At 38.5% G+C, this 18,111-nt stretch overlaps 1 protein-coding gene across 3 annotated transcripts in view; it reads left to right on the top strand.

The window, feature by feature from the left end:
• The window catches only part of Zfhx4 (zinc finger homeobox 4), a 179,269-nt gene that overhangs the window by 157,023 nt on the left and 4,135 nt on the right, over positions 1-18,111 (top strand). For all 3 annotated transcript variants that reach the window (XM_078016998.1, XM_078016996.1, XM_078016997.1), the window contains exons 7-11: positions 4,038-4,171; positions 4,393-4,593; positions 5,110-5,227; positions 5,753-11,176; positions 18,034-18,111. The exon at positions 18,034-18,111 is cut by the window's right edge and continues 4,135 nt beyond it. In XM_078016998.1, coding sequence (XP_077873124.1) covers positions 4,038-4,171; positions 4,393-4,593; positions 5,110-5,227; positions 5,753-11,176; positions 18,034-18,111 — 5,955 coding nt within the window. The remainder of the gene's footprint in view (positions 1-4,037; positions 4,172-4,392; positions 4,594-5,109; positions 5,228-5,752; positions 11,177-18,033) is intronic.

Here is an 18,111-nt window from a genome sequence, read left to right as displayed (position 1 = left end):
AAAGCCTCCTAATGCTTCATTTATATTGTCATTTAAATCTAGTGCCACTTTAGATTAATTATAATCCAAATTATAGCTCTGTGCAGTACAAGAATTAATATAGAGTTTATCCAGATTAATACATTTGCATTGAAAATGTAATATGTCTCTGCCGTGGCTAAGGGGACCACTTTTTAATAAGGGAGTAAACATGAGGAAAGATGGAAATTAACCTTCATTATTGCAATTAAAATTATCCTTTCATTCTACTCTCATTAGAAAGAATACTGTACTGGTAATTATAATTTAGAGTTATTTAGAGTTGAATAACATCTGTTATATCCAAGTTTTATAGTATTCAAACTTTATCAAATATATTGACTCATAAATAATAACTCAGTGTTTTGTTTTATTGTTTTTTTCAAGATTTGCTAGGGGTACACATGCATTATTGGATTTTCCTCACTTGTTATGAGTATAAACCATTTTACAACCTTCTGTATTTTAGGGATTGAGAGTTATTAAGTAGGCGGCATCTGAATTGAAATGAATTATGTCATTTTTATATTAGCAATCTCATGCAAGTTAGCTAATCCTATAACTGACAGATAATCATTGGCTCATCTATGTGGTAGTGTTTATTTGTAATTTGACTTCATTTTTTAGTTAAAATTCATTAAAATGACATTGTTCTTTGAGAATATTGTGGTGTCCTTTATGACACAAAATATATTATGATCTATTTCCATTTTTTTTTCCTGGTATAGGGTAACAAACTGGGTTTATTTCAAATTTAAGTTTGCAAATACAAATGAACTAATCACAGAACATTATCAGAACCTTCCTAAAATTAATTGGCCTTTATCTAATAAAAGACATGTCTAGGAAATTAGAATTCAGGTAAAACATCCAAGCAAATTTCCTGTACTTTGCCAGGAATGGCATAATATTAAACTTGAGATAACACCCCTCTGAGTATAAAAGACAAGTATATATAAACTGTGTCTTCTATTGTCTTTACAAATAGTCCTCCCAACCTCCTCAAGCTTAAGAGTCAGTTTTGTCATATGTTATTATACTTCAGTATTCTCTCCTTCTACTTCCTATGAGTTATTTTCATTTCTAGGGCACCTAGCTAAAGTTAGGCAGGCTAGCCTTTATTTATAATTTTATAGCTTCTTAATTTAAAGCAAAATGGTCTTTGGAAACTTCACAGCTTATGTGAACACTCGTGGTTCAATGAATGCAGTTAATTAGCCAAATAGCCCTATAATAGTTAACTTAAAACTTAAATTTTCCTTTCTTGATGCAATGCAGAACAGTATTTTAAGATATTTTTAGTTGTTGATGGATGTAGTACCTTTATTTTATTTATTTATTTTTATATGGTGATGAGGATAGAACTTATTGCCTCACATGTGCTAGGAAAGTACTCTTCCACTGAGCTACAAACCTAGCCCCCAAAGCAATTATATTTTTGATGAATATTAATAAGCATAAAATAAAGGCAATATATCCTTAATACACAGGTATAAATTATACCAAAAAAACACACATCACTGTATAGGCTTAGTAAAATGTTTCAAATCTTGAAATTAATACTTTTTTATGGTTTTGTTTGTTTGTTTGGTTTACTGGGGATTGAACTCCTGGGCACTCTACCACTGAGCTAAACCTCCAGCCCTTTTCACTTGTTATTTTGAGATGGTATCTTGCTGCACTGCCCAGGCTGGCCCCAAACTTGCAATCCTTCTGCCTCAGCCCCCTGAGATGCTGAGATTACAAGCAGGCACCCTAATGTGTGGTCTTTTATTCTCTTTTATAATATCAATGTCAGGATAAGATACACATTGTGTGTGTGTGTGTGTGTGTGTGTATGTGTGTGTGTGTGGGTTTTAAATTAAGCCCATGACTATACATTTAATAGAAGTTTCTGGAAAGTTTATTCTATTTCTGATGCTCCAAATGGCCTACAAGCAACAAAAGTCATGGACATTTTTTTTTCAACTTTTTTTTGTGATAGTCTCGAATGGACTTATAATTTTGTCTTGTCCAATTCTACCAGGAACAAAATATAATGAAAAGGGGTATATCATGGTGTATTCATCTTCTAAGGAAGCATATTCTTAGTCATTAATAGAAACTTTTGAAGAAAAATTTCACAGGCGAAGGCAACTGATAGGCACTTACTGATTTAAATGACAGTCAATTTTGCACAACTTGATCTGACACGTAAGCAGTGAATTTGCAAATATTAAATATCATATTGTTTTTGTAAATTTTTTAACATTTACTAAGCATAAATTATATTCTGCCTTTCCTCTGGGAAATAAAAATGAATTTTTATTAATTGTGAGATGAACGTCCCCAGTTTTGGTACATCTTAAGGTATCAGATAATCAGATACTTTTTAATCAATATAATGAGACTTTAAATTTATTTCAAATTTAAGTTTATTCAAATACAAATATGACAGGTTATTTTTTAAACATCTAAAAAGAATTTGAATTTCTCTACAGCATATGTAAATAGAGAACAAAAGTATTAATTAAAATAAAATCCAATGTTTATAAATTCAGAAATCAATATCAATCTAATCTGTAGAAAACTCAGCATTAATTCTGTATGTCAGGAACTAATTCAAACCGAAAGGAATAAAATTATTGTCATTATATCATTTAGATTCTATTTTAATTTAGTCTCCTCAGTATAACCCTTGAATTTGTTATGAATTTGAAATTTCTGAATTTATTTATATGGTATATATTATGCATCTGTACCCAGAGTAGAAATATTGTTCATTTTTATTTTGTTTCCAAAACACCCTTGACCTTATTTTTAAATTAAAAGTGGGTTATTTTGAAAAAAAAAGGAAAAAAAAATCACTTCAATTTATTCATTTATATGAACTGCATGTGGATTGAAGAAAAATCAAGATAAATCTTCATGCACAGCATACAATCAGATTATGCCTGGACTATATATTTACGCGGGGTCTGATAGCAATCAATGGTTTAGCTTCATTGCATTTCAAGATGTATTTGCACCCAGTTGTCCAGTGATAGTGTCCTCACCCTGGAAATAATTTAGTTGCAAATTGACTGGAAGATGGTGAAAATTGAAAGTTAAAATTAGAAATACTCATAATAAACAGCAGAAAAAAGGTCAGATGATGCCGTGCTATGATGAGATTGGAATGGCTGGTAAATGAGGTTTTGTGTTTGTCGTGAGATGTATGTGACATGCCTACCCAATGTCGCTGTAATATCCAGCCTCACAGAGGAGATTATCGGGCAAATTGATGCTGGAAAGAATTTTCTGTTAAGATTGGGAAATTAGAATTGTGCTCTTTTCTTTGATGTGTGTGAGACTCCACCACATTACATTGCTCATCTGGGCAAAATTTTAAGTCGTCTTTAACACCAAATATTTGGATTAACCTCATAAAGCAATTGTCTTCTTAAGATTTGTCCTATAATGCTGTGTGTACAGCCAAGTGCTAAAACATCTCCAGCAAAGACAATATCCCTAATAGCAATAGCAATGTAATGTATGGTTTGCTTTAACAACCTTTTGATTTTTAAATCCATTAATGATGTCAAAATATTTTAGTTCCTGAGTTATATCAAGCCAGCTCTTCTCAGAATTTTGAAATATCTTCTTCATTCAGGGATTTTGAAAAGAAATAGCTGATTAGATATTAGTAAAAATAATGAATTTCTGAGTTAGTATTTGTGAATGGGAATAGATTGGCTTTAATGCGATGAAGGCATTCTGGGACACCAGAGAGCACACGTTATTGATAAACCTCTCAAGGCCACCTAGGGTTATCTAAACATGAGACAGGAGTACATTTGAAAATATATTTATAAAGTCTACTTAGTCAGTGAACAAAAAAGATACGTGTTTCTTGTCTTTTGATCTGAGCATCATTTAAAAGTGCGTGCCTAATTCTTTTTGTGACTCAGTCAATTGAGAGTCAGTTATTTGAAAAACATAATTTTCTACTTATGATATCATGTTTATAATTTGAGTTGCTCTATTCTTTTTGCAATCAGGAATAATCACACCAGAGAAGGAGCTAAAAGTCAGTGTGGCAGGGGGCACCCAGCCACTCCTGTTGGCGAAAGAAGAGGATGTTGCAACAAAAAGGTCAAAACCTTCAGAGGACAATAAATTCTGTCATGAACAGGTAAATAATGTTGTTTTCCTTTGTTGTGGAAATCTCTCTTTTTGTTTGTCTGTTTGTTTACCTGTTACTAATAGTTTAAGAGCCCCCCAAATTGCATGTGATTGAAATGCACACAGACATTTCCAAGGGCAATATTATTAACACTTGGTATTACTGCCAAAGTTCTGAAGTCATCAAAATACATTAACTCACAGAGGTCATGTTTATTCAATCTTTTCCAGTTCTATCAGTGTCCTTATTGTAACTACAATAGTAGGGACCAAAGTCGGATCCAGATGCACGTGCTGTCGCAGCACTCAGTACAACCAGTCATCTGCTGTCCTCTCTGCCAGGACGTCCTCAGCAACAAAATGCATCTCCAGCTGCACCTGACTCATTTGCACAGTGTGTCTCCAGATTGTGTGGAGAAGCTGCTTATGACAGTAAGGATACCAAATGTTGATGCATGTGTGACATGATCTGAGTAAACTATCAATGCAAATATGTAATTATGGGTTGGTAGAAATTTATTTCTTCTGAGCTACTGAAAGGTCTTTTATTGACTGTGTTATAGAAATCACAGTAGAGGCCCATTTGTGGTCTCTTTTGCTTAGAGAAAAAAAATATGATACAAAGCATAGCCTAATTAATTACGTATTTTGTGGTCTTTTTTATATCTGTAATGTTAATCAAATGACTCATGTGGGCACTTTGCATTTCAAAGTTTCTTGATTATCATTATAAAAAAAATAGACCTACAAAAAGCTTGAAACCATAATTAAGAGAAAGAAAAGAAAAATACAGCATTGTAACAGCATTGGTCTGAAATCTGAAGGGATAGATGTCCCTGCTTTGGTTGGAAAAATGCAAATGGGATATGATACTGCCAAATGGGAGAAGTGATGGAATTTATGATTTTCTGGAGTACATTTAACCTGGAACCCTTTTGGTTTTTAAAGGTGCCTGTCCCTGACATGATGATGCCAAACAGTATGCTGCTGCCAGCAGCCGCCTCTGAGAAGTCAGAGCGGGACACACCTGCAGCCATGACAGCGGAGGCATCTGGGAAATACACAGGTATTCCAGCTTATGATGAAGATCTGTGGAAAGAGCACTCAGGGACTTGCCCTTGTGGCAGTGCACCAAGATTCTTACCATTAAAGATTTATTTTTAAAAAGCATGAAGGGAAGAAAATGCACAATGTTTCCATGAGCCTTATTTTCCAAGACATGTTTGACAACTGGTTATCTCCACCTGTCCTTGAGAAATCTAATTGTTAAACAGACAAGAATATTCTATGTTGTTTTAATTCACTAACACCAAGGTTATGGCCCTTGGTATCATGCCAATTGAAGCATATTGTATTTTTTTTTTTAACTTTTGACTTGTTTTCTTTCCTATCCTGAAATTCCCCAAGATTGATGATGAATTCTTACTCATTGTCATATCTTCAATATCCAGTTGAGTGCTGTTAGTATTTACTTAGTAAATATTCAAAGAATCCAGTTAAGTCAGAGATCTTTATATTTATCCTATTTACAATCTATTGACATTGGAGCCATAGGTTTCTTAACAGAGGTATTTGTGCTTTCTCTGAACAGGTGAAAGCCCAATGGATGAGAAAAGTATGGCAGGTCTTGAGGATTCAAAGGCTAGCATGGAAATAAAGAGTGAGGAGCAGAAACCAGCTAAAGAGCCCCCAGAAGTATTGGAATGGAATAAAAATAGCAGTAAGGATGTGAAAATCCCTGACACACTGCAAGATCAACTAAACGAACAGCAAAAACGGCAACCTCTCTCTGTTTCTGACCGCCATGTTTATAAGTATCGCTGTAACCATTGTAGCTTGGCTTTTAAAACTATGCAGAAGCTTCAGATACATTCCCAGTATCATGCAATTCGGGCTGCAACAATGTGTAACCTCTGCCAGCGTAGTTTCCGTACATTCCAGGCTTTAAAAAAACACTTGGAAGCAGGCCACCCAGAACTGAGTGAAACTGAACTTCAACAGCTCTATGCCTCCTTGCCCGTGAATGGTGAACTTTGGGCGGAAAGTGAAGCTATGGCCCAGGATGACCATGGCTTAGAACAGGAAATGGAGAGAGAGTATGAGGTGGACCATGAAGGGAAGGCAAGTCCTGTAGGAAGTGATAGTAGTTCTATTCCAGATGACTTGGGCTCTGAACCAAAGCGGACCTTACCTTTTAGAAAAGGGCCCAATTTTACAATGGAAAAATTCCTTGATCCATCTCGTCCATATAAATGTACAGTGTGTAAAGAGTCATTCACCCAAAAGAACATTCTCTTGGTCCATTATAATTCAGTCTCTCACCTGCATAAGTTGAAAAAGGTTTTGCAGGAAGCCTCCAGTCCTGTCCCACAAGAAACCAACAGCAGCACAGACAACAAACCCTACAAGTGCAGCATCTGCAATGTTGCATACAGCCAAAGCTCGACATTGGAAATCCACATGAGGTCTGTGCTCCACCAGACAAAGGCCAGGGCTGCAAAGCTGGAGCCCAGCGGGCATGTGGCCAGTGGACACAGCATTGCAGCAAACGTAAATAGCCCTGGCCAAGGGATGTTAGATTCCATGAGTTTAGCAGCAGTCAACAGCAAAGATACCCACTTAGATGCCAAAGAATTAAATAAAAAGCAAACTCCTGAATTAATCTCTGCTCAGCCTACACATCACCCACCGCAGTCACCAGCACAAATTCAGATGCAACTGCAGCATGAGTTACAACAGCAAGCTGCATTCTTTCAGCCGCAGTTTCTAAACCCAGCCTTTTTGCCTCATTTTCCCATGACTCCAGAAGCACTGCTGCAGTTTCAGCAGCCTCAGTTTCTCTTTCCATTCTACATACCTGGGACGGAATTCAGTCTGGGTCCAGATTTGGGCTTGCCAGGCTCTGCCACATTTGGTATGCCAGGCATGACGGGGATGGCTGGCTCCTTGCTTGAGGATCTGAAGCAGCAGATTCAAACGCAACATCATGTTGGCCAAACTCAACTCCAGATTCTACAGCAGCAAGCACAACAGTACCAAGCCACACAGCCCCAGCTGCAGCCTCAGAAACAGCAGCAGCCACCGCCGCAGCCGCAGCCACCCCAGCAGCAGCAGCAGCCAAGCAAATTATTGAAACAAGAGCAAAGCAATCTAGCCAATACAGACTGCCAGATCATGAAGGACATACCATCTTATAAGGAAGCAGAAGAAATTGCCGAAAAGCAAGAGAAACCAAAGCAAGAATTTGTAAATGATGGTGAAGGACTCAAAGAAGGCAAAGACATAAAGAAGCAAAAATCCTCAGAACCATCCATCCCTCCACCCCGAATAGCCTCGGGGGCCAGAGGAAATGCAGCCAAAGCTTTATTGGAAAACTTTGGTTTTGAATTAGTCATTCAGTATAACGAAAACAGACAGAAGGTACAGAAGAAGAACAAGAGTGGCGAAGGGGAAAACACTGACAAACTGGAATGTGGAACGTGTGGTAAATTGTTTTCCAATGTTCTCATCCTGAAGAGTCACCAAGAGCATGTACATGGGCAATTTTTTCCCTACGGAGCACTAGAAAAATTTGCTCGTCAATACAGGGAGGCCTATGACAAGCTTTATCCAATTTCTCCATCTTCCCCTGAATCGCCACCGCCACCTCCACCTCCACCTCCGCCTCCTCCCCTGCCGCCAGCTCCCCCACAGCCTTCTCCCTTGGGTCCCGTGAAAATCCCAAGCACGGTTTCTACCCCTCTGCAAGCTCCACCACCCACTCCCCCGCCCCCTCCGCCACCCCCTCCTCCTCCTCCCCCTCCCCCTCCACCCCCACCTTCTGCTACCCCCCAGGTCCAGCTGCCTGTTTCTCTGGACCTTCCGCTCTTTCCTTCCATCATGATGCAACCCGTGCAACACCCCGCACTCCCCCCGCAGCTTGCCCTGCAGCTGCCGCAGATGGACACTCTGTCAGCAGATCTCACTCAACTCTGCCAGCAGCAGCTCGGGTTAGATCCCAACTTCTTAAGGCATTCTCAGTTCAAACGCCCCCGGACAAGAATTACAGATGATCAACTGAAAATCCTGAGGGCTTATTTTGACATCAATAATTCTCCAAGTGAAGAACAGATCCAAGAAATGGCAGAGAAATCTGGCCTTTCTCAAAAAGTTATCAAGCACTGGTTTCGAAACACCCTTTTTAAGGAACGACAGAGAAATAAGGATTCACCCTACAACTTCAGTAACCCTCCTATCACTGTTTTGGAAGATATCCGAATTGACCCGCAGCCCACCTCTTTAGAACATTACAAATCGGATGCCTCCTTCAGCAAAAGGTCTTCGAGGACGAGGTTCACCGACTACCAGCTGAGGGTTCTCCAAGACTTTTTTGACACCAACGCTTACCCGAAAGATGATGAAATAGAACAACTCTCGACCGTTCTCAATCTACCCACTCGGGTTATTGTTGTATGGTTCCAGAACGCCAGGCAGAAAGCACGAAAGAGCTATGAGAACCAAGCAGAGACTAAAGACAACGAAAAGAGAGAACTGACCAACGAGCGCTACATTCGAACGAGCAACATGCAGTACCAGTGTAAAAAGTGCAATGTGGTCTTCCCCAGGATCTTCGACTTGATTACACATCAGAAAAAGCAGTGTTATAAGGACGAAGATGACGATGCCCAAGATGAAAGCCAGACGGAAGACTCCATGGATGCCACAGATCAGATGGTTTACAAGCATTGTGCCGTGTCTGGACAAACGGATGCAGCCAAAACCTCCACTGTCCCTGCAGCAAGTTCTGGCTCCGGGACTAGCACGCCCTTGATTCCGTCACCCAAACCAGAACCTGAGAAGGCTTCTCCCAAACCTGACTATCCCACAGAAAAGCCAAAGCAGAGTGACCCCTCACCCCCTTCTCAAGGCACCAAACCAGCCCCATCGTTAGCATCGACTTCAGCAGACCCACCGCAGGCGCCCACCGCCCAGCCACAGCCGCAGCCACCAAAACAACCCCAACTTATTGGAAGACCTCCCTCGGCCTCTCAAACCCCAGTCCCTTCCAGTCCACTGCAAATTTCCATGACTTCTCTCCAGAACAGTCTACCTCCACAGTTACTCCAGTACCAATGTGATCAGTGTACCGTTGCCTTCCCAACGCTGGAACTTTGGCAGGAGCACCAGCACATGCACTTCCTCGCTGCTCAAAACCAGTTCCTCCACTCTCCATTCTTGGAAAGGCCCTTGGACATGCCCTACATGATATTCGACCCCAACAACCCTCTGATGACTGGACAGCTGCTGGGTAGCTCTCTCACACAAATGCCACCTCAGACCAGTTCCTCCCACGCCACCGCCACCACCCCAGGCACCGTTGCTGCTTCCCTCAAAAGGAAACTGGATGACAAAGAAGATAATAATTGCAGCGAAAAGGAGGGTGGGAATAGCGGTGAAGACCAACACCGTGACAAGCGCTTGAGAACCACCATCACCCCCGAACAACTGGAAATACTCTATGAGAAGTATTTGCTAGACTCCAATCCTACCCGCAAAATGCTCGATCACATTGCACGTGAAGTCGGGCTGAAAAAAAGAGTCGTGCAAGTCTGGTTCCAGAATACACGTGCACGAGAAAGGAAAGGCCAGTTCCGGGCAGTGGGTCCAGCCCAGTCTCATAAACGGTGTCCGTTCTGCCGAGCCCTGTTTAAGGCAAAGTCGGCTTTAGAAAGCCACATTCGCTCTCGGCACTGGAATGAAGGAAAGCAGGCAGGTTACAGCTTGCCACCAAGCCCTTTAATATCCACAGAGGACGGAGGAGAAAGCCCACAGAAATACATTTATTTTGATTATCCGTCTTTGCCATTAACTAAAATTGATCTATCGAGTGAGAATGAATTGGCTTCTACAGTGTCAACACCTGTTAGTAAAACAGCAGAGCTGTCACCGAAGAATCTTTTAAGCCCTTCTTCTTTTAAAGCAGAATGTCCTGAGGATGTAGAGAATTTAAATGCCCCTCCTGCTGAGTCTGGATATGATCAAACTAAAGCTGACTTTGATGAGACTTCGTCCATCAATACAGCCATCAGCGATGCCACCACTGGAGATGAGGGAAACACTGAGATGGAAAGTACCACAGGAAGTTCTGCAGATGTGAAACCAGCTCTCTCTCCTAAAGAGCCAAAAACTCTGGATGCTTTGCCAAAACCGGCAACCACACCCACAACTGAGGTCTGTGATGACAAATTTCTCTTTTCACTTACCAGTCCATCAATCCATTTCAGTGAGAAAGATGGTGACCATGACCAAAGCTTTTATATCACAGATGACCCTGATGACAACGCTGATCGAAGTGAAACCTCCAGCATAGCCGACCCCAGCTCACCAAATCCATTTGGGTCTAGCAACCCTTTTAAATCCAAAAGTAATGATCGGCCAGGTCATAAGCGTTTCAGGACCCAGATGAGCAATCTTCAACTCAAGGTTCTCAAGGCTTGCTTCAGTGACTACCGAACGCCAACCATGCAAGAATGTGAAATGCTGGGCAATGAGATTGGTCTGCCCAAACGGGTGGTCCAGGTGTGGTTTCAAAACGCAAGGGCAAAAGAAAAGAAATTTAAAATCAACATAGGGAAGCCTTTCATGATCAATCAAAGTGGAACGGAAGGCACCAAACCAGAGTGTACTCTCTGCGGGGTGAAATACTCTGCCCGCTTGTCCATCAGAGATCATATTTTCTCCAAACAGCACATTTCAAAAGTGAGAGAGACCGTGGGCAGTCAGCTGGATCGGGAGAAAGATTATTTAGCTCCAACTACTGTTCGGCAGCTGATGGCACAGCAAGAACTTGATCGAATAAAGAAAGCTTCAGATGTTCTGGGCTTAACTGTACAGCAGCCAGGCATGATGGACAGCAGCTCCCTCCATGGTATCAGTTTGCCGGCAGCCTATCCGGGACTCCCTGGCCTTCCTCCAGTCCTTCTCCCCGGAATGAACGGTCCATCCTCCTTGCCCGGATTTCCACAAAATTCAAACAGTAAGTCATTTAAAGGAAAGTCAGTTTAGTTAATAGGTGGCACTAGGCAGTCAATCACAAGTGACCAAGAATAGGGTAAATTTGGATTTCTTTTAATTTCAGTAAGTGAAACCAATAAATTATTTGAAACACACACACACACACACACACTCACACACACACACACATATATATATGTATATATATATGTATATATATATATATATATATATATATATATAGAGAGAGAGAGAGAGAGAGAGAAGAGAAGGAGAGAGAGAGAGTGCTCTAATAACCAAGGAGTAGATCAACCTGCACATGCAGAAAAATAAAGACTAGATAGATCGCAGCAGATTCCTAGCAATTTATTGATTATTTTATCATTATATTTTTTACCTTAGAAATATTATTTGTATATATCAATTTCAATACTCATTTCAAATGACGTTCCAACACAAACATGTTGCATAGTATTTGATATACCTATTAAGAAAAACGAAACATTAAATATTATATTCATCAGTCTTTTAACTTATGTTCTTTTCAAGGGGCAGGAGTTTTGTTTTGTTTTTCTTTTTCAATTTGTCTGACGGATAAGTGCAATGAAGTTCAAAAGTTGAGGGCTCTCTAGCCACAGAAATCCACCTGTGTTGCACCTAGCACATAATAAAGTTCATATCTAAAGTTTAATAACTTTTTAATAACTTTTAATAAGTCATAACTTAAAGTATATGACTGCTGTGATAATTGTACTTTAGTAGTACTATGAAATTTTGATTTTTGTAGCATCCATTGCTACTGGTTACTGTTATCCCATGCCTTGATACTCATCTGACCTGCCACAGCTTAGTTTTATAATTAAGGCGTAACAAACTGAGCTGTTTGAGGCAGCCCCTCAATGCTGAATTCAGTTCTGTGTTTGTTAAACAGAAATAGAACTTAAGCAGTTTAGATTTTGTGAATAAGTTTATGTGTTCAATTATATTAGTTTGAATAAATTGAATATCATGCATTAAACTATCATGCAGTCAAAAATATTAACAAAAGTTATGTATCACCCCCCAAAAACATAGTTCTCTTGTCATTTCTTTTTAAAAGTTTCAATTTTCAAATTATCAGTGGTTCTTTTGTCTTTTTAGGGGGGAGTAGGGACCAGGGATTGAACCTGAGGCACTCAACCACTGAGGCACATCCCCAATTCTATTTTGTATTTTATTTAGAGACAGGGTCTCACTGAGTTGCTTAGACCCTCACTTTTGCTGAGGCTGACTTTGGACTTGGAATCCTCCTGCCTCAGCCTCCTGAGCTGTTGGAATTACAGGCATGAGCCACAGCACCCAGGTGCTATTTTGTCTTTTTAAGAAGAAAATTTGACATTCTAAAGAAACTTACCTAGCTTTTACAAATTACATATATCTACAAAGTTCACAAAGAACATAAGCAAAGCGTTCTTTTTCATTTTCACAAATTAGACTTTTACATAAATTTTAAACTTTTCAATCCCATCCTTCTCTTACCAAAAAAAAAAAAATTGCTATTGTAATATTAAGAAGTTACTCCCTTTTTAGCTTTTAGCTTGTCAGGCATGGAAACAATGATATGCAATAATAGCCCCTTGGTTCAAAGAAATGCAATAACCTCATCTGGTTTCCTGTCCCTGATGACTTGTCGTCTTTAGAAAGGAGAATAGAGCCCAGCAGCAAAAGAAAAAAAAATATTGCCAGGAAAATGTCTACAATGTCTCTTCCATTAGCCCTCACACAACTCCCTGTCTCCTGAAAGTAGCTAGGGCTTAATTGCCTGGATAATCTTGGGGCCTTAAATATTAGAACTTCAATTATGTTTCGATTATACATTTTAATTAAGTCAAACATAAGTATTCTATGAACAATGTAATGACAGAATATTTTTTAATGTGGTATTTGTCTTGTTACCTTGGGGTTCCCCCTTTTGTACCACTGTGATTATTAACAACACATAGAAAAGTGTCTTATGCAGAATTTCTATCATCAGTTATATAATATAGAGGGCTTTTTTGATATTTTACATGGGTTAAGAACAGTTGAAGTGTCTATAATCAACAAGTCTGCTTTAACTGATGATTGGGTTGTCACCCCACAAGTAGCGACCAAAGCATCTTGTTTTTCTCTCTACTGGGTCAGCAGGTCTTTGCTGGAACAGTGGGTCCTTCTGTCTATTGCCCTTCTGGTTTGCCACTCTGATACTGGCCCACATGGGCATGTAAGGAAGAGAGAGACAGAAGGACAGGGATGCTTGTGAAATATTTATATATTTTTCCTCATTCTACTCACCATCAAAATAATTTATATCCTTCTCCTGAAGTATGGCCCTTTTTATAATTGTCAACCTTGCAGGAAAGATGTTGGAGGCAAGTCCTCCACGGCTAGGAATATCTTTAAACACACCAGGAATCAGTGCTTTATCTGTTGCTTTATTAAATCATGGACCAAAACCGACTGGGGATGTTGTAAAGAGAAAAGCTCCATGAACATTGCTACCTACTGGAGTTTGCAATTTCTCTTGAATTAGTCCTTTGTTTGTGAGAAATGTTAAATGTTAGCACAGCAGAGTTATCAGTGGGGCTCCATCTGAGAGCCTGAGCTCCCACACTTGCAGTTCACATCTTCTTTAGGTTAATTTACTTGTGGTGAGGAAGGAAAAATGTTTTAACCACCTGATGGAACAGAGAGTGGTTCTTCATCTTTCCATCATCTTCTTCCTGTGTATCATTTCTTAGCCATCAAGTACCTTTGCATTATGAGAGTGAGAGACTTCCCAGCTAAGTGAAATCTAACGGAGAAAACTACTTCATAAGTAAAATAGGTCTGTATTTTGAGATTATGACAAGTTCCTTTTGGACCAATTTTAGTAGGATTTAGTTTGATAAAGTTTTCATTTTAAATATCTCCCATCCCTTTGAAGGTGGATTTCCAGATTTTAATTTGAAGGAAATCACTAAAAAGCACCACAGTGAATGTGAACTACGCTGTAAAGTAATGAGTGTGTCTAAAGGCTACACCCCCAATTTTTTTTCCACATTTTCGTGTTTCTATCATGATCAAATGAAAACAAAAATGAAGAGTGGCAACATAATAGTATATTCTTGTATACCTGGAAAAAAATTGGAGAACTTTAAATTTACATTTTATCCTTTACAGTGTTGGCTTCCTTTGGCATTTTGCTCAAGGTGAATGTAAAAATTACTTGATTTTCTATTTTTAACTTATTTCTCACTTTGAACAGTATCGGATTTTAAATGTTCTACAAGTATTTGGAAAAACAGCTGAGCCTAATTTTATTAAATGGAATGTGAGAACATGCCTTTTGTATTTTTCGTAAACGGCATTGTAATTTACTAGCATGTTTGAGGTAAATATAGATAAGAGTATGTCCTTAATAATTTTAGCACAATTGCCGCTGGCCATATGTACATATTTATTTTAATTTTTACCTCAAAAATCAGTTTGAAACATCAAAGTCTAAGAAACTTGAAATTACACACAAGTGTGTTGTGAAACCTACATTTTCTTCAGAAAGCATTACCTTCAGGAATGGCTGTTTAAGGAAAAAAAAACTTGATAGTATGAGATTATCACAGGAAAAAAACCTTTGTTTTGGTCTATGGTAAATTTATAGGAACTAGAATAGGAATTAAGAAACAGAAAAAATATGTATTATCAGCATCATAACTTGATGAAATAAATGAAAATTGAATATGCATTTGTTTGGAGTTACCATCTCTCATTCTATATTATGATTATTACCATCTCTTCTAGGTTTGGTATCCTAGGTATTTAAATTTTTACTACAAATGTTTATGGTTTATATCTTTTACAAGTAATCTGAATATTCATAGTTTATTATTTCTCCATCTGTTTTTTTTTCCTAAAAGTTTTACTTAGTAACTGTTTAATTCAGCTTATTTCTCAAGATGTTAAATTTCTAAAAATCCCTGATAATCTCTGACTGTATCATTTAGAATTCTTATTGCAGTCTTCTAAAAATTTCCATTACTTCATTATACGACCTCTACATAGGAACAGGTAGACACAGTGTAATGCGAAAACCTCAGTCAACAACTATTGATCCCATATTGCTTTCTAATTACAGTTGCTATATTTTTAATTTCTTAATTACTTAAAATTTCCTTTGTCTTAAATTTTGATGTCAGAGAGATAGGTGAGCTAACAATGCCTCAAATTTAAGGGTGGGGGGAATATACTTAGTGGAAGAGGATGCAATTAGTAGGAAGCCATACCCTTATACTTGACCTAGAACTAAGGTTGGCTTTTGTGAGTAGGCAAAGAGGCTGGCGACCAACACAGAATCATTATAACAACACAAAGGCTCTTCTGCCCTGCATAACATCTTCTCCACCCAAATCATTCAGGCTGAAAGTTTTATAATTAGGTATTAATTCCTTTTGACTTATCATATTATCCTCTGTTAAATGAAAAACAGCAGAGAATAACAAGAAATCATAACATCATGGTAGGAAACCTCAAAAATGATCTATCTAGTACGTACTGAGACTTTTCAGTAATAGTATATTATATTCATTTATTTAATTCTTGTGAATATAATGTTTTAGAGAAACAAGTGGAAAGCATAAGGAGATAACCAGACATAGTAGGAATAAAGGCAAGGGAGATGAGAGTGCCAGTTCCTAAATGCAACTCCATTACTTTACATTTTTCCCTCGGGCTAGGTCTAAGTCCCATGACTCTCAGAGGTCTATCAAACTGAATTGGATTAAAGATCAAGGAGTTTCCTCATTCTTTCCTATCATATCCTTGCAAAGCTTAAGCCATTTTCATCTTAAATTTATTTTAAATGTGTGAGCCATTCTTCAGTAAAATGTGGGCACCTGCTATCAGTGTTCCCTGGAAATACAGTGTTATTTTCAAGGACTTAATTTTTCATCTATTTTGGATTTTTAATTGATCCAATAAGAGCAGAAGACAAATTTGATTGGCAGCTGTAAAAGAAATAGTAAAAAGAAAGAGAAAATATTACAAAGCAGACCAGAGAAGAGTTGGTGCGATAAGGTTAAAAAAGAGCAGTTGTTGATAATAATCTAGGCTAATTGAGAGCAATATGATAATGATGGAGGTCAAGGAGAAAGTGATGTTGAACAGTTTACACCAGGACACCTGCAGATACATCCACAGATGCTCATGTCCTTATGTGAAATGGCATAAGATTTGCAAATAACCTATGCACATCCTTTTGTGTGCTTTAAATCATTCTAGATTACTATAGTACACAATACAATGTAAATGCTATGTAAGTAGTTGTTATACTGTATTACTTAGGGAATAATGACGAGGAAAAAAAGTCTGTACATATTCAATACAGATAGGTGCATTTTTTTTTCTAAAAGTACGTTTTTTATCCATGTTGATTTTCGATGAATATGGCACTCACAAACATGAATGTCTTGAATGTTAAGCCCAAGAAGATTCCTTTTGGCTGGATGGACACCAGTGGAGAATCTTAAGATTTTTCTAGCTAAAGATTAGAAGCATGGGGCTTCTGTGTTACTTGTTTCTCCTTTTTTAACACTCACATGTTGCATTTAGCATAGAGGTAAGACTATGACCAGAATTAGAACATGGTTCCATTAATGACCATTATGACCATTCCCTCTGCAGCTGTGCACTAATAGTTTAACTTGATTTACCTTGTTAATTCTTCTATCAGCCCATGGAGCCTCCAGCCCAGTCTTTGTGATCATTTGGTGAGCTTTCCCTACTTGGAGAACGAACTACCAGTTATTCATTAGGCTTCCATCTGTTCTTCCTGCAGTCCAATTTATTTGCCTCTGAAAACATTTTCAGAAAAGGCACAGACTTTACAATTCCCTTTTCCATCCTGAACTGTCCTGTAGTTTCCCAGACATCTATCCAGCTCATAAAAATGGCTTTGTAATAGGTTCTTACCAGCCATGACATTATATGGAGTACTTGAAACCCAGCAAGTTTTGCTTCAATTGCCATGGGAGTCCCACACATATCTACTTTCTGAATATTATGTTTCCTCTCTCTAATGAGATGAGAATCTTGTTTGCATACCACAAGCCAACCTGGAAGAATCATGTTTTGAAGATGGTAAAGTTGAGTGCTAATGTATGCAGTTTCCCATCAAGGACTGTTAACCAAGTCTGTCAGGATGGCAGTGAATAGCTTAACCTGCACCTTTCAAAATGATGTCGTACCTGAGGGTGCTCAAGTGCTGGCAATGAATATCTGTGACTTCGTTGATATTTATTTTTTGGTGTCCTCAGTGGTCCCTTACTATTGCTATTTAACTAGCTTATCACCTTTATTCAATGTAAAAGTCTTTTTCTATTTGAACATAGACAGATGTATTTCATTTCCTTTGATAGCTAATGACTTTGATAGCTAATTACTGAACGTGGTAATTATCAGATTGTTCAAGCGAAGGACCGAGTGAGCCTGCCATCCCAAAGGTATAGTAAAAATTGGTTAAAATGAGTAACAGAACAGGGATCTTACAATGTATATTTGTTAGAAGTAGCCACTGTTGTTCATGATGATGTCCTTTGTTTTATCATCTTTCATAATATGAGACCCTTTTGTTTTGTAAATAAAATGTTGCTAAACTATGCAGTGTACCATCCTTAGAGTGATGGTGGGATTAAAACTAACATAAGAAACACCAGGAAAGCCCTAAACTGAGGTTATAGGCAGTGACCATGCCTTTTCCTGTTGCCTATAATACATCTTTTTGGATATAGTGGCGTCCACAGTGAGTTCTGTTTAGGTGTTGAGCATACAGCCTTTGGGTGTTGTTGCGTGCACTGACAATGGGCATATCTTTGTTGTTGTTTTCAGCTTTAACACCTCCCGGTGCAGGCATGCTTGGGTTTCCTACTTCAGCTACTTCGTCTCCTGCCCTGTCTCTCAGCAGTG

Source organism: Ictidomys tridecemlineatus, chromosome 7 (assembly GCF_052094955.1).
Source record: "Ictidomys tridecemlineatus isolate mIctTri1 chromosome 7, mIctTri1.hap1, whole genome shotgun sequence".
Lineage (NCBI taxonomy): Eukaryota > Metazoa > Chordata > Mammalia > Rodentia > Sciuridae > Ictidomys > Ictidomys tridecemlineatus.
This window is presented reverse-complemented; position numbering and strand designations above follow the sequence as displayed.